The 22,550-nt window shown below is 36.8% G+C and overlaps 1 protein-coding gene across 1 annotated transcript; it reads left to right on the plus strand.

The window, feature by feature from the left end:
* Window positions 1–513: 513 nt before the first annotated feature.
* Window positions 514–21,715, plus strand: BORA (BORA aurora kinase A activator; the record flags this gene model as incomplete). The annotated part of the gene is made up of 11 exons (XM_084235591.1): window positions 514–698; window positions 2,672–2,778; window positions 5,949–5,994; window positions 9,239–9,320; window positions 10,391–10,456; window positions 11,320–11,376; window positions 12,170–12,396; window positions 12,965–13,097; window positions 15,978–16,588; window positions 20,674–20,805; window positions 21,665–21,715. The coding sequence occupies exons 1-11, from the start codon at window positions 546–548 to the stop codon at window positions 21,713–21,715; spliced, it is 1,665 nt and encodes a 554-aa protein (XP_084091717.1). The 5' UTR covers window positions 514–545.
* Window positions 21,716–22,550: the final 835 nt, after the last annotated feature.

The raw sequence follows: 22,550 nt of genomic DNA on the forward strand, positions 1-22,550 counted from the left end.
AAAGGCGGTTGATTTCTTAGCCCCGATCAGTGGAACTTCTCACGTGGGGCTGATGTGCAGGAAAGGCACCCGTGCACAAGCTTCCTCGTCTTTTATTTGCTTGCTATAATTATGTTAACTGCTGTGCCGGAGGGAACTAGTGGGATATTCGAAGGATGTGCAAATGTTTATAGAGACTTGAGATAATGAACACAGAACTATAGGTATGTCCTTTAGTTAAAGGTGTTTTGTGGCTGTTCGAACATATAATTGCCTGTGGGGTCGACCAGAACTCTCTCATGTTTGATGTATTACTGTTTAGAAGCCATTTAACTTCTCGATGCTTGTTAATTTTCGAGCAAAATGATCTCCAGCTTTCAACGTTATTTCAAGCATCGCTTGAGAAAATGTATGTGATACTTTTCTCGTAAATTAATACCGGGGGTGTTAGGTTTCTAGTTGTTTTGTGAAATATATGTTGAAAATATTTTAATTGTCATATGATGTATGGATCTTTGTAGAGTTGTTATACATATTTCTGATCTTTTTAGTTTTCTCACTGTGCTATGGGAGATGTCAAGGAATCAAAAATGCAAATAACACCGGAAACTCCAGGAAGGATTCCCGTTTTAAATCCTTTTGAAAGTCCTGGTGATTATTGTAATCTCCATGAACAAACTCTCTCCAGTCCATCAGTTTTTAAATCAACGAAATTACCAGTAAGTACTGTTGAGTAATGTTTACAAATTATTTTAAATGTAAAATATCTTCGTTTACAAGGTAAGGGGACAATTTATCATGGAGCATACATACGCAGAATGAAATGCCTTATAACTAATGGCAATAATGGTTATAGTGGTTGTGCTAAAAATAAGTTAGGCTTAGCCAGCATTTCTTTTTTTTTTTTATTTTTAATTCAGTAGATAATTTGTTCATTTTCTGCAACTTCCAGTGTAGCTAAATGCTATGGTTGGTGATGTATCTATGATGACCATATTTAGCAAATATTTGAATGTTGCTATATATCAGAAAAGTGCGGTAAATACAAAGAGGCATAATAAACGTGTTACACATGAACAAATCAGGGTCATTAGACATAGACTCTCAATTGATATTCCGTTGCAGGGATCAGCAAACTTTTTCTATCAAGGTCCAGATAGTAAATATTTTAGGCTTTGCAGTTCATCTGGCCCACAGGTCACTGTTACAACCAATCACCTCTTCCTTGCATCACAAAAGCAACTATAGGCAATACCTACACAAAGAAGTATGGCTGTGTCCTGTTAAAGCTTTATTTATGGACATTGAATTTTAAATTCCATGTAATTTGCACATTTCATGCAATACTGACATTCTTTGGGTTTTTGTCAAACATTCTTAGCTTACACATTGTATTTTTAAAAGTCCACTTATATTCTTTTTTTTTTTAAACCTTTTTTTTTTTTTAAAGATTTATTTATTTATTTATACAAGCATTGGGTACAGTCAGAGGTCAGAGGCACGGGAAGGTGAGAGAATTCACCAGAGTGGAGAGTAGAACAGGCAGAGTGACGAAGTACACTGCTGAGGGGAGCAGCGGGCGGCAGGAGAGGTCTGCATGCCATGTGGGACACTCACCCGGTGGCCAGGGATCGAACCGGCGCTGCAGAGGCTGCAGGCAGCTTCATAGCCCAGCGCTCAACTGCTGGGCCACCGGGGAGGCCCTCCACTTCTATTCTTAAGGAATAAACACAACTAGCAGTTTCAAAAAATGTGATATGTGCAATGATTAGTGGTTAAGCACAAGTGCGATATGGAAGGGAAAGTGCCCTTAAGGTGCTAGGGAAGACCTGATCATTTGTAGATTATTTTTACTCTTCACTACATTAGAGAACAACTTTTGAAGTCTGAAATTTTAACCTCGTAAGTAATCTAGAAAACCTGCAAACTGAACGACTGTTTATACTCATTTTCATGTCAGCTTGAACAACAATAAACAGGTATGTGTTAGAGGAAAGTTTTGCAGTTAAAAAGTTTATATTGAATCACTACTCAGACCTCATGATTTTTCATTGACTCGTTACGTTTAAGTTATGTTAGCATTCATAAAAATAAATAATGGGATGACTGGAGCTTAAACCTCAAGTCTAGAATGTATGACATCTTGGGTTTTTAAGTCCAAATTTGTGAAAACTAAATTCTGAATTACAGAGTTTAAACTTTTGGTTTCGTTAGATAGTTGAATACAGAAAGGCAATACTGGTTATCATTCATAATTATTTTAAGGAGCAACTTGTGAGTTTCTGCAGGCACTTTGTAGTTAGCACTGTTTACTTTTTTACTGAAAGTAATGACCTTTGATAACTCTTAAAAGATTTTGCTTTTACATGGGCATGTTGTGTAGCTTATGAGTGTGAATTGTGCAACATCTGTATCTTCATTAGTTTACTGTGACTTTTCTATTTTTATTTGATTTTTTAAAATCACCTGTATGGAAGATTTTAGTATTTTAAGAGATACAGTCAATTCAGTTGATATGGTACGATTTGGTTACCATTTCCCATTTAATTTAGTAGAAAATTAAAATGTTTAAATGAGCTTTAAATATTTTTGTTTTATAACCATTCTCATAAGTTTTGAAGCTCACATTGGTTGTATTTTGATGAACTATTTTAGTTTACTTTTAATCATAAACTCCCTTTCTTTTGATAAGACTCCAGGGGAATTTAGATGGTCTATTGATCAACTAGCTGTAATAAATCCTGTAGAAATAGACCCCGAAGACATTCATCGTCAAGCTTTATACTTAAGTCGTTCTCGGTAAGTTTTCTTTTCTTGCACCTAAGTGTAAAAATATACTATCTAGTGAAGATGAATAGGAAATTCCAAAAATTGAATATTTTTATAAGTAAAGGTATCAGGGGAGAAAATTTTTGATGCAGATTTGTTTTATAGAAGTGCAGAGTGAGTTCGAGGAAATACAAGCAGAAAGATTCCCTTGCTAACAGTTCTGAATCTGCACAGGAGTCCTTTTCTTTTAGAGATAATCTGCTGCTACTTATAGGACCACTCTGCCTCCTCAAAATTTGGTAGAGGGAAAGATATTTTGAAATTTGTACCTGACTTACATGATTGTGGCTTCTGCTACTGAATTTTTTTTTTAAAAGATTTATTTTTTATTCATGCATACAAGAACTAGGGTACAGGCCAGATGTGCAGGAGGGTGAGAGGATTCACGAGAGACAAAGCTGAGAACAGGCAGATTGACTGAAATACACTGCTGAGGGGAGCAGCAGGCGAGACAGGAGAGGTCTGCCACGCCATGTGGGAATCTCACCAGCCGGCCAGGATCAAACTTGTGCTGCAGAGGCTGCGGATATCTTCACAGCGCTGTGCTCAACTGCCTGCGCCACTGAATTTTCATTTTGAATTTTTTTGTTTGTTTTGGGGGGTTTTGGTGATATGGGGTAAAGCAAATTCTGCTTCATTGCCATTTACATCCTCTTATCAGGTTAAGGCACAGTCAACAAAAAGGTATGCATTAGCAACAGAGAGCTTTTCTAGATATTATACTCTGACAAGGACCATTTGGGGATCTAAATTGCATTGTCTTGAATTCAGCCTAGTTGAGAACAGTCTTATTTGTTGATGTCCCCAGTGGGTTTCCAAGCCCTAGAGTGTTTCAGACTTAAATTACTTAACGGTGCCTAATAGTGAGAATTTGCACTTCTGAGGCAGAATAAATCTAGTTTTTGATTGCAAATTGCAGGTAGTAGTATCTGTTACTAGTTTGAGGGACTATTGTTTATGTCAGTTTTAGTCTGATATCTTTTATATTTAAAAAGCAGTCATACTATTATGAGTAGCTTTTAAGTTTTGGTCCTGAGGTAAATGTGTTGTTAGTTCAAAATAAAGGGAAAGCAACTTTTTCCTTTAACTTTCAAATCCAGTCACACAAAGTTACACATGTTGAGACACTCTTGCAAATATGTCTGACTTTACCTCTTTCTCTTTTGGCTACATAAATTGATGTTTGGTTACTCACTCATTATTAACTCATGTCCATTCAAATTGTTATAGAAACAGAGTATAATGGAGATAGAGTGGATAAGGATCTTAACTGAAATCGAAAAAATACCTTGAAAAGAGAAAGTAGAAAATAATATCTAAAAACAGATGAGTCACACATGGTACTAATTTTTTGTTTCTCAATAAACAGTGTGTGTTATTTTGCCTCATCTTTTCAATATCCAACCATGGATACTACTATCAATCAAGAGATAATGTTAAGTATTAGGAACACTGAAAAAGTACAGAATATTATTCCTGTCCTCTAGAATCAACAATACCAAGTTGTGGTATAGAATCAACAATACCAACAATACTAAGTTAACCAAGTTGTGACATAACATATGTAGTTATTAATAAATTGTGTATTGTCTAGATAAATTTATGAAAAGAATATTGGCATATTTCAGTGCATAAATTTGTTGTGTAGAGTTAGGGAAAGAATTGTAAAAGTCCCTCATTTTAATTTAATTTACTAATGCAACTCAGAGAATGGGTATGATTTCTAGCAAGAGTAGTGAGTACATTCATAACAAAACATGTTGATTCATCTTATAAACAAGCAGTGCCTTTCTATGTCTCCATCTAATCCAAGTTTCCTATCTCAGTGCTTCCCACCCTTTTCATGCCCTGCTACCTATCAAAAAAGATAATCATACCTGTATAAATAAATGAATCTGCCCATACAGAAGCTGAATTATCCTGCAGCACCCCCTCACCCCAAAGATCCATTGCAGGACACGCTGGTAACCTTTATGCATCATGCCAGTATTCTGTGAGTTATATAAGTACCTGCCCTACTTATGACTTGGCTCTGCAATCTTTGCTGAACTGATGGTCATTGTTTCTAGCAATCACCTGAATATTCAAGTTCTTAAAGTCCCTCTGATGAAGCAGCAGTTTCTGAATGGCATAATGCTAGTTCAGCATTTAGTCATATTATGTGCTGCCATTTTTATTATGCACTGTCATTTTGACCTGGTGTGATAATGATAAGATGAAGAGAACTAATTTATTTTCCTTAAAATGACTGTTAACACTGAGATATGTGGATTATCATTTTCTGTGGAGACTGTTTTCTCATATTTTCCATACGAAAAAAAAAATTCACGATTTTAATTTCTGAAACAAGTACGTTCTTATGATAAAATTTGTTGAGCCACAAAAAATATGTATATATACATGGAGAAATTTGAGAGAAATTGTTTTACACTGTTGTTTTTAAAATAAATTATCTTAACAGTTTATCAGTTTATTTTTTGCTGAAACAAAAAAGTGGTCCTAACAAAGCTAACTACTCAGTCTTTAGCAAGTGTAAGTCTTATGCTGGGACCTGACACTTTATATTAAATCTTACCACTGATGAACTTGGGTAGCTGCAATTGCATATTATGTGAAAGTGGGGAAAAAAAAAAAAAAGGAATTCATTTGGTCAAAATTTTATGCTGTTTACATTTTATTTCATAACAATTTTGTCTATTCAGAATTGTAAGGATGATAGTTTTCTTCTATTACAGAATAAGAGTTGATTCTGAAATTACACTTATGTTAAATTTGCTATCATTGAAGAGAAAGATATAAACAATTTTTTGATTTCTGTGGAATGAAACACTCCTTATTTGGTGTGATTAAATGACAAAGTTGATTTAAATCACTTAATTGTAACATAATAATGTCAGTCTTTTAAAGGAAAATATTATTTCATTCAAACTGAAGAGGGAGGTAAGCCTAACAGCATTAATATGGAACATCTAAATAGTATCCTTTACTAAATGTGGTAAGATACCAATTTTTCTTTTAAAAAGAGCGTAACATTTGCCAGTTTGAACAAAAGGAAATTATTTGTTCTAAAGGTTATTATTTTAAATGTTCAGTCATCTGAAGTAATGGCATGGTAATTTTTCTTCTTTATCTCTGTATAGAATAGATAAAGATGTGGAAGACAAAAGACAAAAAGCCATTGAAGAGGTAACTTAAAATTGTTAAGCCAATTAAGTGTCAATTCTGCATGCATGTCACCTCTTTTAGAAAGACTTCCTAAAAATTCTTTGCTCTCTCCACTGCCCACCGACTTGCCCGCCTCCCTTTGTTAAGATTTCTCTGGGAGCCTCCCTGGTGGCACAGTGGTTGAGCCCTGGGCTGTGAGGCTGCCTGCAGCCTTTGCAGGGCTGGTTTGATCCCCAGCCGCCTGCTAGGGTCCCACATGGCGCGCAGACCTCTCCTGCTCCACCTGCTGCTCCCCTCAGCAGTGTACTTTGTCACTCTGCCTGTTCTGCTCCCTGCTCTGGCTCTGGTGAATTCTCTCACCCTCCCGCGCTTCTGACTGTACCCAGTGCTTGTATAGATAAATAAAAATAAATCTTAAAAAAAAAAAAAAAATCTCTCTGGGTCCCCCTAGGACTAATGTTTTTAGCTATTCAGAGCTTTACTTACTATACAGTAATCTACGGGTTAATGCTTTTTCCCCTAGTTTGAATTCTTCTTTAGTAAAGATTGTGCTTTTTTCATCTGTTCATTCTCAGGGTGCAGTGTGTCTTCATTGTGCCTTGAGAGGATGGGTCAGCACAAATCTCTTTTTCACCTTAAGTTTATGTAGAGGAAAGTGGAACATTTTCAGACCATAAATTGGCATTGACAGTGATTTTATCTTTCATGGTGGTTAATTCTTTGGATTATTAAGGTGTAAACTGTTTGATGACAGAAAATATCTTAACACTAAATAGAAAAAGTATATCACATTGGTAGGCTGTTTTTTTAAAAGTAAAAATTAGAACTAAGTTTTTCACTTTTAGTTTATTTGCTCAATTCCTCTAAGAATGTAAAGTTTATTTATTTTCTCAGGTGTTCATGTCATGGTAGTGTTTCTTAATTTTGCTTTACCCTCTCAAACCCCTTTCACCCACCTCTATTCCTTACCTCTCCTGTACCCGATAGGACTTCAGCTTTATTGTGTTCAGAGATCAGGAGATAAGCTGGCCCCTTCATACTTATTTTTCTAGTGTAAGTGTTGCCTTTTTGTATATCCAATCAAACCTTTGTGTTTGAAAACAGTTTCATGTGCTTTATCCCTGCCAATTACTATCTGCTTTTTAATCTATCTGGTAACTTCAAAATTCGGTTTTTTTTTTTTTAGGATTTATTTATACAAGAACTGGGGTACAGGCCAGAGGCATGGGAGGGTGAGAGGATTCACCAGACAGAGTGGGGAATAGAACAGGAAGACTGACAAAATACACTGCTGAGGGGAGCAGCGGGCGTGACTGGAGAGGTCTGCTGCGCCATGTGGGTAGCTCCCTGACTGGGGATCCAACCGGCGCTTCAGAGGCTGTGGAGCTCAATCCACTGCGCACCGGGGAGACCCCACCTCAAAATTCTTGTTCTGATACAGTCACTTGATTCCTCCTGGGGTGAATATACTTAGGTTCTTTCCCATTTTCGCAGAGTTTGGAAAATTTGCATTCTCTTCAGAATTGTCCATTTTAAAAGGAAATTCAGCAGGAAAACCTAAATAAAATGATGTCAGAGTGAAGATTGGGATTAGTGTGTCAGAAGCAAATTCCATTTTTTTATATGTGCATTATATACTTAAAAATAGAATAAATGCATGTACAGTGTAAAAAAACCAAAAAGCTTCAAATTATAAAAATCATATAAAATGAAAAAATGGCCTCATCACCCACCCCATTCCTTCAGAGTACATGCTGTAACATCTTGTGTGTATACTTTTAGATTCATTGTATGTATTTAATAGCATATAGTTTTTAAATATCTTAGACACATAGGACTATTGTTCTCATTCTGTTTTGTGTCTTGCAATTTTCCTTGTTAATTTTTCTTAGCTATTTTTTCATAATTAGCACACACAGATTTTTATGTTCTTTAGTAATAACATAGTGTTCCATTTTATGAATGAGCCATAACCTTAACCGCCTCCTATAGATAGATGTTTAGGTTGTTTTGATGTTTTTCTATCACAAATAATGTTGCAGTGGACAACACACTTGTAATATAGCTTTGTGTACTTGGGCTCAACTTGCTAAGTCAGAAACTGAATTTTCAGCTTTGATTTTGCCATATTGACCTTCCAAAAGGTAGTATCCATATTTACTCCTGGCTACATTAAAATATTGTCTTTCTCATATGTACAATACTTCTTAATTTGTTCTACTCTTATAATTTTAAAATGTTTACATTTTATTTGGATTTGCATTTTTCTCAGTGAATTTATATATTGCTTCAGAAATCAGTGGGATCTTTATATTTCTTTTATTATAGCAATTCTCTATGTCACAACCTGTGCCTCTCCCAGGCACCCCCTTTTTTCATATCTCTTCTCATTTATTCTTAGGTTTTGCTCCCCAAAACATAGGAAAGGGAAAAATACTTTATTAGCCTTAATTTTATATGCGGAATGACAGAAGAAAGACATATATTCATATGCTCTCTGATTAGTAGACTGGCTCTGGCCAGCTGGTAAAGGTTTAACCACTGGCCCTCTGGCTGTGGGGAGAGCACTGATTTCTTCAATGCCTAGTGTAACTACTCCAATTGTGACATCGTCAGGTCACTCATGTGATGTAACTGAATAAGGAAAGTATACCATTATATGCAGGAGTTCCTCCACACAGGTAGAAAACACTTAGCTAACCTCAAGAGCATATAGAAAAAGAATTAACAAGTGAGGGTTTTGAGTATATTTTACTTTTATTTTTAATATAATTTATTTTACTCTAGGTTTATATACTTTCATCTTTAATATTGGCTGTTTAATAGCCGACACACAAAATTCCTGAAACTAATAATTCAATCTTGAGTGCAAGCCAGTTCCAGCACATCATTCATGTTGACTTAACCTGTATATGCCTAGCTCCACTTCTTTTTCCTCTTCATCCTCCTTTTTATCAGTTTTCCCTCAACCACCAGAAAAATAGTGGGGTGGAGGATAAATTAAAAATGTTTATAAATTAATGCCCTTAGTGTAATTTGCAAGATTCAAATTTAAGCACTTGACTCGAAGTACTAAGGTATCTCTACACTTATGCTTTAAATTTCTTCCATTTCACAACCTTTAGCCATTTGTGCTTTTAAGTATTAAAATTTTAAATATAACTGTACAATGAGTGTATATTGATGGTTATTTGAAAATAGCACTGGTACCTTTTCATGTTTTGGGGACAATTTATGCCTAACTGTACGATTTTAATGTTCCTAGTTTTTCACTAAGGATGTCATTGTACCCTCTCCTTGGACTGATCATGATGGGAAACAGATTCCAGAGTATCATTCCGGTAAATGTGAGTGTACTAAAAATCATATGAATCAAAATCGTAAAAATCTGATTTGTTTAACCTGATTTGACTATATGGTGCCAGACTGGTTTCCAGGTGACCACACAGTCTCCACGGCCACCAGCAGCACTTAGGGTCTTTCTGTCCCCATATCCTACCAAGACCTGTCATCACCCAGTTTTTACGTTATTGCCTTTCTCATGCCTTGTTTGACATTTTAAATGTTCTAATTTTTATTTCTTTGTATACCAATGATATCTTTTATTTCCTCTCTTATAATATACTTACTTATAATTCATGATTCACGTTCCTATCGAAGCTGCCATATTTTTTTCCTTTTACTTTTCTAAGATAGCTGTATAATGTAGTTATATTCCAGACATTTCAATATATCCTCTCCCATTCTGTCTTAATAGGTTATGTTATTGATCTCTTTGGCTGGATAGGAAATTCTTATTTTGTTGAATCAAATAAAAACTTTTACTCTAAAGCATTAAAAAAAATTATGCCTGCATATAAGCGTGTGTGTGTGTGTGTGTGTGTGTAATCTATATATATAAATTTGGCATGCTTCTTGTAAATTAACTTTAAAAAAAAAAAGATTTATTTATACAAGAACCGGGGTACAGGGCAGATATGTGGGAGTGTGAGAGAATTCACCAGAGACAGAGCCGGGAACAGAACAGGCAGACTGACTGAAATACACTGCTGAGGGGAGCAGTGGGAGAGACAGGAGAGGTCTGTTTCGCCATGTGGGTTACTCCACGGCTGGCAGGGATGGAACCAGCACTGCAGAGGCTGCGGACAGCTTCACAGCACTGCGCTCAACTGCCTGTGCCACCAGGGAGGCCTAATTAACTTATTTTTTTAACTTCAAAGGAGCACTAGGATAAAACTTGAAAGATTACTACTATAGCACAGAAGGAGGCAAAAGGTGATGTTTAAGAAAAGCATGGTTGCTCTCCATGATGTCAGCCTTAAAAGATTGAAGGTGAATGTTAGCCATCCTTGTCTCTTTCACTTGGTTTATTTTTTACTCTGGATATATAAGATATTTCATTTAAAATGTTTTATAGGTATTAACATAAATAATGAATCTCCAGTTGGAAGAAAGCTGACTATTAATTCTGAGAAAAGTAATGGTAAGTATGAATATAATTTAAAAAGAAGTATGTTCCATATTAAGCTACATTTGCCTTTAAATTCAAATCATGTGCTAGGACTTTTCTCTGGATTTGAAATTGTTTACTTTTTATGAGTGAGCTATATGAGAGTTGTCTTTTATTTATTTATTTTTTTTAATTTTTTAAAAATTTTATTTAATTAATTTATTTATTTATACAAACACTGGGTATAGTCAGAAGCGCGGGAGGGTGAGAGAATTCACCAGAGCCAGAGCTGGGAGCAGAGCAGGCAGAAGGACCGAAGTACACTGCTGAGGGGAGCAGCGGGCGGCAGGAGAGGTCTGCGCGCCATGTGGGACCCTCCTCCGGTGGCCGGGGAGCAGCCGGGGATCGAGCCGGCGCTGCAGAGGCTACAGGCAGCTTCACAGCCCAGCGCTCAACCGCTGTGCCACCAGGGGAGGCCCGAGAGTTGTCTTTTAAATAGAGTGGAAACATCTAGATGTGTTTTAGAAGTAGCAAGTTTGTTATTTTCTTATTCAAAGCTTTTGTGAATGAATTTCTGGTTTTGGAAAGGATTCATTTGAAATATTGTTAATATTGGAAAATTTGTCCTCAAATATAGGCTGCCTTCTTTTTTATTCAAGTCTCAGTAGCACAACTAGGAGTTAAGTTTTACCATTAACAGGTTTACATCAGTAGTGGAAGGTGTGGGGAACCACTTATAGAAGGTATCATGTTATGTAGAAAGATGAATAAATGAAATAACTCAGTTTGGCTGGAGCATCATGGGGAGATGGTTGATTGGGAAGCATGCTAAATTGCATGTAATGTGCTTGTATTGATTTATCCATGTTTGTATTTATTTATCTGCTCACTTCCAGCTGCTTGTCAGACGTTATTGTCTCTTCCTGTGGATTTTAATTTAGAAAATATACTTGGTAAGTATTGTATTTGTGTAAGCCTTTACTTTTTTTTTTTTTTTTTTTTTAAGATTTATTTATTTATTTATACAAGCACTGGGTACAGTCAGAAGCGTGGGAGGGTGAGAGAATTCACCAGAGCCAGAGCAGGGAGCAGAACAGGCAGAAGGACCGAAGTACACTGCTGAGGGGAGCAGCGGGCGGCAGGAGAGGTCTGCACGCCATGCGGGACCCTCCTCCGGTGGCCGGGGAGCAGCCGGGGATCGAACCGGCGCGGCAGAGGCCGCGGGCAGCTTCACAACCCAGCGCTCAACCGCTGCGCCACCGGGGAGGCCCTGTGTAAGCCTTTACTAACTGTGAGTTAGTAAGGTTTGTTCTGATGGCTTTTTGTAAAAGGTGAAAGATTTATGCTACCTGAAGGGAAATCAGAGTATTGATGATGGCTTTTTGTAAATGGGACTATGTGGCAGTGCCTCTCTCTAAGGAAGTCAGGAAACCATCCTGAAATTTCTCCCTTTTCTTTAACATGGCCTGAATTAATCTTTTTATCATAATTAGCTTTACTGTAGACTTAAGCTGTTCATAGACACATCTTCTTGGAATTACCTAAGCTAGTAACGAAGCACTCGAAACAGAAGGAATAGTTTCAGATTTAAAACATCACATATACAATTAAATTTTGCCTTCCTTTTTGGGGAAAAAAAAAGTCAAACATTTAGTATATGCTCATTTTAAAATCTCATATAACTGAAATGTAGTTTGCTCTTCAAAATAATTAACTTTGCCTTTTGTTCTCTTGCCTTTAAATAAGGTGACTATTTTAGAGCGGATGAATTCACAGATCAATCTCCTGGAAACCTCAGTTCTTCATCCCTCAGGAGAAAGCTATTTCTAGATGGCAACGGAAGTATTTCAGACTCTTTACCTCCTGCATCTCCCACAAGTCCTCATGCTGGTGCTCAAACATCACTTGAAGTTTTTTATTCAATAGATTTATCTCCTGTACAGTGCAAGAGCTCTGTGCAGACACCAAGTTCGGTAAGAAGAATACTACAGTGGCTAATTAGTTTGCTATATAGCTGTGCTTTGGCCTGGATGATATAGCACCAAAAGAAATAGTTGTCTTTTGGGTTTTGTTTTTGATGAGGTTTAAACTAGTTCACGTTTTATCACTAGTCACAGGAATGTTTTTGGTTGGAGTCTTCAATTTTGTATTTAGATGTATATGGAATGGTCAAATTTGCCATCAGTCTCAAGGAATTACAGTGTAAGTTATTTACTTAATTATTTTAGTAAGATTTTCAGTGTAAGACATCTGATTTGGCATTAATGGAGTAACTATAAAATTTTTCGTAGACAGTTGCTCATTATGACATATAATTGTTGTTTAAACACTGTGCATTTGTATTTTATTTTGAATAGCACATTTCAAAGTTTTTGTAACGAGTATCCTTGTTACAAGGTGCCATGCCTTTTGGCATCTTGACTTTTGGTGAATGACTAAAGTTGACATGGCCTAGTTTATAAATGAAGATATAGATAAATAACATCCAGTAAGAGCTGAGGAGAAGAACGGTATCATTTGACCTGTTTATTTTGCTCACAGGGGCAGTTTTCTTCTAGCCCTATTCATGGTAGTGCGAAAAAGTACAGTTTGGGAAGTATTACCAATCCTTCACCTATTTCATCACCCACTTTCTCACCAGTCACATTTAAAATAGGAATGACACCACTCTCAGGTAGGTCTTGTAATAAAAATACCTAATTAAAAATTTTATATTGTCAATATTTGTTATTAAGGAGGCTCTTTTTACCTTTTTCTAATTGTAGAGCTCTACATATTTAGAAATTTTTTTTTTAACAAAAGAAATATTTACCTTCAAAGACAGGGATTCTCAGCAAAGTAGCAGTCTTTATCTTAAACATTCTTATGAAGGAAGTTACAGAAAGATCTGAAAATTAGAGATAAGTTGATTTTTATATGCCTTGTGACATGTAGGTTTAGACTTTGGTAATTGGCTATTTGTAAAGATATATTTATTTGAGTAAGGTTTTTGTGGTAAATATACTATATGGAATTTACACATTTCTCTTTGCAATATGTCAGTTTTTCTTTGAAAAAAATTAAAGCACATTTTGAAAAATATTCACAATAACAAATCTATAGTAAATAAGATGCAAACTTGCAAATTGCATTTTTGTTATTATTATCTTTATATATGTATATGTGTATCTCATTCTCCACACAGACGTGCACATACATATGTATTTACATCTACACACTTCTATATTCTGCTTTTTTTACAAAACATTTTCTTATGAGTATGTTCATAGGTCAGATTATTTACTGTCTGAAACCATAATTTTCAATCCCTATATAATACGTATCATTATACATATTATATACCATATATATGAATGTAACATTTATATTTGTTTTCAACTATTGATGGACATTTAAGCTGATACTAATTTTTTATCCCTCAAATAATGATTATCTTTGTATATACACTGTTCTTGTAAATATTTATGTCCTTAGGTTAAATTCTCAGAAGTAGAATTACTTGGTGAAAGCTTTTAAGACTTTTAATGAACTTTGTTAGATTTTCTTCATAAAAAGTTACACTGATTGAAATTTTCACAGGTTGTATATGAGAATATCAGTTTCTCCCCATCCAGAAACAGTGGTATTACCATTCGTTTTGGTGCTTGTTAGGTTTTGTTACAAGTTCTCGTACTGCTTTAGTTTTTGTATCTCTCGTTATTATAATGATGAGCTCTTTCCAAATGTTTATTGGTTATCTGTTTCTCAGGAGAAGGGGAGATCTCTAGTTTTAATATCCTTATTTTTTGTTACTTCTGTGACATGAACACTTTTTATTTATCATTGGGAGGATTGTTTCTGTGCTTTTGCCTATTTTTTAAAACTTTGTTTTCATTAAACTAATGAAGTTATAAAATCTATTAAGTTTTAAAGTATTTTTATCTTTTTGAATGTCATTCTTAAGCTCTTTATTATTGTAAACATTATTTTGCAGTTTTTTGTTTGCCTTATAGTATTTTGTATAAACACAGATTTTTACAGATCTTATTTACCAGATACAGCTGTTAAATTGTTACTGTCAGTATCTTTTTTGCATATAAACAGTATCATTACAGTAGTGATATACTTATGAGGAAATAATTTGCAATGAGTAAAAGGCTTTGTTGAATTTTATTATTCATGCATGCAAGAAGTGGGGTACAGGCCAGAGGTGTGGGGGGGTGAAAGGATTCACCAAGACAGAGTGGGGAACAGAACAGGTGGATTGACTGAAATACACTGCTGTGGGGAGCAGCAGATGAGTCAGGAGAGGTCTGCCACGCCATATGTGTAGCTCCCTGGCCGGGGATCAAACTCGTGCCGCAGTGGCTGTGGACAGCTTCATAGTGCTGCATCTTAACCCTTGTGCCAGCAGGGAGGCCCCATTTTGTTGAATTTTATTTTATTTATTTATTTATTTTTAAAGATTTATTTATTCAGGGCCTCCCCTGTGGCGCAGCGGTTGAGCGCTGGGTTGTGAAGCTGCCCATAGCCTCTGCAGCGCCAGTTCGATCTCAGGCTACCAGGCGAGGGTCCCACATGGCATGCAGACCTCTCTTGCTGCCCGCTGCTTCCCTCAGCAGTGTACCTGGTCAGTCTGCCTGTTCTGCTCTCCGCTCTGGCTCTGGTGAATTCTTTTACCCTCCTGCGCTTCTGACTGTACCCAGTGCTTGCATAAATAAATAAATAAATAAATAAATAAATACATAAATACATAAATACATAAATACATAAATAGTTAGGGGAAAAAAGATTTATTTATTCATTTATACAAGAACCAGGGTATAGGCCAGATGCGCAGGAGGGTGAGAGGATTCACCAGATACGCAGCGGGGAACAGAACAAGAAGACTGATGAAATACACTGCTGAGGGGAGCAGTGGGCAAAACAGGTGAGGTCCGCCACGTCATGTGGGACCCTCGCCGGCCGGCCAGTATCAAACAGGTGCTGCAGAGACTGCGGACAGCTCCACAGTGCAGCGCTCAACCGCCTGCACCACCAGGGGAGGCCCCCATTTTGTTGAATTTTATTTATTTTAAGATTTATTTATTTATGCATACAAGAGCTGGGGTACAGAACAGAGACACAGGGGGGTGAGAGGATTCTCCAGAGACAGAATGGGGAGCAGAACAGGCAGACTGACTGAAACACTGCTGAGGGGAGCAGCGGGCAAGACAGGAGAGGTCTGCCTCACCATGTGGATTGCTCCCTAGCCGGACGGGTATCGAACTCATGCTGCAGAGGCTGCGATTTGCCTCATAGTGCTGTGTTTAACACCTTGCGCCACCAGGGAGGCCCCCATTTTGTTGAATTTTAAAAAGCAAGTGCTAGAGGAATTATTTCGGGAGCGCCTCATCCTACTTATGGAGGCACATTCATCTGTGCTGTTTTTCACACTAAAATGTTACTCCAGTAAAAAATATAGCTGTTACAGAAATCTAGTTTTTCTGGCATGAAGCATGATTACCATTTATATAGTAATAGCTTTTCCATTTTAATGTTTTTGTGATGTAATTTTTCCCTGCCAACCTTTTAGAACAAAGGAAGTTTACTCTGCACTCTCCTGATGCTTCATCTGGAACCCATTCTAATGGAATTACTAATCCATGTATCAGAAGTCCTTACATAGATGGCTGCTCGCCAATTAAAAATTGGTCTCCAATGAGACTCGAGATGTGTCGAGGTGGTGCTCAGTATAGGACCTCACTGATTCGAATACCTTTTACTCTCGAGACTCATAGTGAAGATGAAGAAGATAAAGCAACCATTCATTCCACCGATGCTTCATCACCAGCCCTGGGCCCTGCTGGGGTACACCTTCATCAGCTGCATGGTGATGCTTCTCCGCACAATGCACATTTGGTGGTGACTGCCATGTCTATTACAGAGAATCAATCCAGTGCTTCCGAGAAAGAATTTATACTGCTCCCAGATGTTGAAAGTGAGAAGGAGAATAATACTGTGGATATGGGTGACCTGATAGAGACAGCTGATGAAAACACTTGGATTAAGGAGCCAGTTGACAATGGTAGTTTACCTCTGACTGATTCCGTGAATGGGATTGCCTTCAGTATTGAAAATTCTCATATGTGCATGTCACCTCTTGCAGAAAGCAGTGTCATTCCTTGTGAAAATAGCAACATCCAGGTAATTTATTTTTTACTTTTTTTTTTTTTTTTAAGATTTATTTATTTATGCTCACAAGAGCTGGGGCACAGGCCAGAGATGCGGGAGGTGAGAGGCTTCACCAGAGACAGAGTGGGGAACAGAACAGGCAGACTGACTGAAATACACTGCTAAGGGGAGCAGCAGGCAAGACAGGAGAGGTCTGCTGCGCCATGTGGGCAGCCCCCTAGCCAGCCGGGGATCTAAATGGTGCTGCAGAGGCTATGGATTGCCTCACAGTGCGGTGCCTAACCCCTTGTGCCACCAGGGAGGCCCCGGTAAGTTATTTTAATATTCTGTAGTTCTCTACTTGCTTTTTGGTGTTCTTTAATCTTTTTCCAAGATTATAGTAAAAGAGAAAATGAGGACCTCCCCTGGTAGCTCAGCGGTTGAGAGCTGGGTTGCAAGGCTGCCCACAGCCTCTGAAGCGCCAGTTAGATCCCTGGCCACCGGCGAGGGTCCCACCAAAAAAAAAAAAAAAAAGAGAGAAAACGAGTTAAATGTGAGGACTACAGCATTATGTAATTTCCTAAAAAATATCAATGTTAGTTGATCCCAAGAGAGTTATCTTCTTTTAATTTCAACTGTTGATGCATATTTAATATTCACAACAATATTTATTTGGAGGAGAAAAAGATAAGGGTGGGGAAAAAAAGCTGTTCTGTTTTTAGAACCTGCTAGCATCAGATTGCTTCTCAGGAATTCAATTTCTGGTATAGTATTTGTTTTCCAAATACAATAGTTTTTATTTTTCCTTGATACCATTTCAGAAGAAAAAAACAGAATTTAGAGCACTTTTGTGTGTGTGTTACTTTTCTCCTTAAAAATGTGTTTAATCAACATTTTTCATGTAATTATACAGTTCCAATTTTGCAGTATCACTGGAGCTGATTTTTTAAAAACTTGAACATAGACCTTCCCTGCCATTTCTGTGTGCCAGAAATTGTTCTGAATATTTTCCATATGTTTTCTCATTTAGTCTTCACAAAAATACTTTGAAATTTGTGTATTGTTACCCAATTTTAGATATGAGAAGATGAAGGTCAGAGGTTAAGTAAATTACCTAAAACTGACATAATCAGTAAGTAGTAGAGCTAAGATTTGAATCCTCGCAGTCTAACTTTAGAGTCTGTATTCTTTAATTTTAGTTAATGCTGACTTAGTAATAGCTAATACAGTGTTTCAGTGTGCCAGGAACTCTTCTAACGTATATACTACACATATATATTTAAATATATATAGTATATACGTTCATTTAATTCTCACAACCCTCCTTTAATGCTTTCGTGCTATCAGCTTTGGCATCCTGAAGTTTAAAACTCATGGAAGGATTCTAAATGACCCAAATTTAATCTTTTGCTCATGGTTTTATGACTTTGAGGTTAGTTGCTTAGGGAAAAAAAAAAAAAAACAAACTACTAGAATCATTTACATATCCCAGCTTCTAAATGTGGTTCAAAGAAAAAGCACAGTTAATCTTAAAGGTGTTATCTTATTTCTTTCATTTTTTTCAAAGCATATATAAAACTATAGTCATGTGGGCCTCCTCTGGTGGCACAGTGGTTGAGCGCTGGGCTGTGATGCTGCCCGCAGCCTCTGCAGCGCCGGTTCGATCCCTGGCCACCGGCGAGGGTCCCACAAGGCGCGCAGACCTCTCCTGCTGTATCCACTGCTCCCCTCAGCAGTGTATTTCGTAGGTCTACCTGTTCTGCTCCCTGCTCTGGCTCTGGTGAATTCTCTCACCCTCCCACGCTCCTGACTGTACCCAGTGCCCGCATAAATAAATAAATCTTAAACAAAAAAAAAAAACTATAGTCATCTAACACAGTCAACTACTGTAAGCCTCTATCACTACTAAATTGTCATCCACTATATGCTTCAGTATCTTCAAGGGATTCCAATTCACTGTAACATTACAAGCCTCTCCCTTATATAGAGCTGAAGTAGAATTCTACCTGCGATATCTATCAGTTTCAATTTTACCTGTTGGGTCATATCAATAATGTCTGCCTTTTGCACAACATTTTGTAGTTAAAGATGTTTACATACATTCTTTTCTGCCTCTGAGGTAGCATCAAACATGTGAAGACAGTCGTATTTTCCCAGAGCCTTTTGACTTCCTTCATTGTAGCCTGGGCTCCGTGTATGGTACACAATCGTCATCCTGGTTAGATTGATGCCTTTATCATCAATCTGGGGATCCCTTTCTCCTCTCCTGTGTTCCAGATTTTGTTTGATTTCTCCTTCCTGGTTTACTTCTCACTCTTCTGGAACACATTTTCTGGTAACTTTGTGAGGAAGAGCGCACTTTCAAGATACCGTATATATCTGATCATATGCTCATTCTGCTCTCACATTTAACTTTGGAAATAATTGTCCTCCAGGCAAGATCCATATGATAGAAAATGAAACATGATTTTGTCATCTTTTTTTAGCACATCATCCTTCTCAGCCATAAAATGTTGCTGATCCTATGGAGATGATCTGTATTGTCTGGCTGGTACCTGGAAGCACTGTGTTGGCCTCAGTGAGAGCACTGGGTCAGCCACTATCTTTTGGGGGTCTCATTGATGCTTCTCTGTGTTACAGAGTGGAACAAAGTGCTGGATGCCTTATTACCCCCCTGTTGATATATTCAGTTATGTACTGAGTTATATAAATCCATTATTTGGTACTGGTGAATAATAAGGGTAATCATCATATTTTCTGGGAACAACCTGATAATTTTGGTTTTGATCAAGTAGCTGTTGAATGAAAGCAAAACATTTCCCCCCGAGATTATGTTGTTTTACACAAGTGATTTATACGAAAAAATATCCATGTTACTGAGAAACAGAAATATTTCAAATAAGTAATGCACTTTCTAGGTACTCTCTTCATGATGGGCATAAAAGTACAGCCTTTTCCTTCCCTTTGATCCTAATATGAAGAAAATGCCTTGAGTATATCCTGGTGGCTTGTCGTGTTCAGTGCTCTGCCCTTAAGGCAGGGAGAGGCAATGTAAGTGAACAGGGACTTTGAAGTCTCAGTTCATCACCTCATTCTTTGTGGCGCTGTGAACACTACCCTTTCCAAGCTTTGGCTTCGTCTGTGAATAGGGTTGTAAGGAGCAACTAAGAACGATATGTATTTACCAGTATGTACCAAAATTGAAGTGTGCTAGAATTTCATCTTTCTCTTTTGCTCCTTGGAGCTGGATCAGTGTCCTATACTGCTAAAATTTTAATTAAAATGAAAAATTAACATCTAGAGCTATTATGTATGTGGTAGCAAAGATTTTTATTTTAACAATTGGGTGTATAACACCTTTTAAAAATGTATATTTTGAATACTCAAGCATGCCTTTTAGGTAAAATTTAATTAGATATGGGCCTCTCTGGTGGTGCAAGGGGTTAAGGCGCAACTTATGAAGCTATTCGCAGCCACTGCAGCACAAGTTCAATCCCCAGCCAGGAAGCTACCCACATGGCGCAGCAGACCTCTCCTGTCTTGCCCGCTGCTCCCCTTAGCAGTGTATTTCAATCTGCCTGTTCTGTTCTCCACTCTGTCTCTGGCGAATCCTCTCACCCCCCATACCTCTGGCCCGTACCCCAATTCTTGTATGCATAAATAAATGAATCTTTAAAAAATTTTTAAAAATTACATATGCAAACCAGTCTTTCAGAGAGACAAGTTTGGTTAATGTAATAGGGAGGTAAAGTTTTTTGTAATCCTTTTACCAGCTGGGTGTGATCAGCAACAGGACAGCACATTTTCAGTGCCTTCTAAAGGAATTGGCTGATTCTAAAGGAATTATAAAGTGAATATTTTGCAGAACAACCAGTTCTATGAAGAACTACCTTTTATCGTCATATATCTTAAGTTACATTCACTATAACCCATATTGAAGTTGCACTGTAGTGATTTAAATTTAAAAATTTTATACTTCATTTTATATACAAACATTACATAAATCATGTCTATATAAGCGTATTTTCTATAAATATTTTCAAGTAAATCTGGTCAAAAAGTGAATTATAGTTGATGGTATTATCCTGAGTTTGTTTTTTTTTTTTCATCCCTGTCAGATGGATAGTGGCTATAATACACAGAATTGTGGGAGTAACGTTATGGATATGGTTGGAGCAGAAAGTTACTGCAAGGAAAATGATGTACAAGCCTTGGAAGTCGAGAATAAATCTCAAGTTTTTAATACAAAGGTATGGAATCATAAGAGACTCCGATGTAGTTATAGGTTGTATTACTAATTGTAATTACTCGACTAGTTTGTTTTTTTTTTCCAGTTTGCTTAAAATTTGGTTATGCCTCATTCTTTCTTCAGGATACTATTTAACAGCAGAAGCTGGTTTTTAAATCAAAGCACTTCATTTCCTAACTCTTTTGCTATGAGAGCTTAAGAGATTAGAGAGGTGCTTGAAAACATTTCCTTAAAGGGGAGTAAGTAGGAGGGTGAGATGTTTTTGTCTCTAATGTTTTCTCGGAGCTAAAAAGAGGGGAAATGGTACAGTTGAGACTACTTATCAAATTAAGAATATAAAAGGCTGCTTTCTTAAAAAATAGCTTTTATAGCATTTTAATGTTCCCAATCAGCACATATGTTTACATAGTACTTCTACGTGGTATACTGCTGAGTAGGACATCTGCCACACCTTGTAGACAGGGTGGTTGTAACTACATATTCATAATTGAAGAAACGCATTATAATTTTATACACTGATCAGGAGGGTCCTTATTTGAATATGCAAATTTATTAATCAATGCTGTATCAGCAAGTATGCAGCTAAACCCTGCAGGTACATGTGCCGCCATCTTGTTTTCCCTTTCCTCCATTTCGTCATGAGATGAGATTATAGTCAGCCACTTAAAAGTAAGCAGTTAATACACAGGAAGTATTCTTTTTGATATAAGTTATTGATTTGTAAATATATTTTTACTTTCCTTCTAGGGGAATGTTTAAGGCAATCTTTAGGTTTTTTAAAAAGTTTACTTCCTTGAAAACTTGTATCACTGAATGGTCCTATTTAAACTGAAAAGTATTTTCTTCTTTTTCTTTCATAGCAAGATCACACAACACAAAGGTTTTGGATGAAAACAGCAAATCTTCCTTAGCACAGCAGTCCATAGAATACCTCTTTCAGAACCAAAGACTATTGGTCAGTAGCTCCTCGCATATTTTTCAAGCACAGGATTGGTAATGTGATTGTGATTGGGGAAAAATGGCTTCAACTAACATGCTTAGCATTTCTTCCCTCCTTAATGTGAAAAATCAAGGGCTAATCTCGTGACATAGGAATAACAGAAAAGCTCCTGGAACTTTCAACAAGTTGCTCAAGTTTATTTTTTAATCAATAAATATTTTTGTACTTACCTTGAGTGATGTGTTTAAGAAACGGTGAGCAAAGTAGCTTCTATAAGGTCAACAACCTGCTTATTAGTAAGCCCTACTGCCAGCACCGAATTTAACAATATTTTTGAGAAAGTTTTATTTTACATAAAAATTTATGACTATAAAATGAATTTAAATTATAACTTATGTGTAAGAAATGTGATTTGTGATTTAGATGTAAAATTTAATTGAAGGGGTGATTCTTATTAGTACATATGATAATTAGCATTTTCAAAAACTCATTCTTGAATATGTCTTCATTTCTCTGCAGAAGTTCTTAGTTACAGTGATAACTGCTCTAGTTACTGCTTTGAAAAATATAAATACTAGGAAGGCAGTACTAACAACATTGTATCACATATTGTCACTCTAGTATCACATGTTGTTATTATGAGGCAAATGTGGGATGCCCAGAATATAGCTGAATCACATTGTTTCCAGCTCCAATTTTGCTTGGGAAGAGACCAGAGAAGGAACCAGGATAAATAGTGAGGACTAAATGACAGAGGAGTTTTTAGAGGGCTCTGGACTTAGAAGTAAGGGTTGGGCATACTGTAA

This window comes from Talpa europaea (genome assembly GCF_964194135.1).
Source record: "Talpa europaea genome assembly, chromosome: 6".
Lineage (NCBI taxonomy): Eukaryota > Metazoa > Chordata > Mammalia > Eulipotyphla > Talpidae > Talpa > Talpa europaea.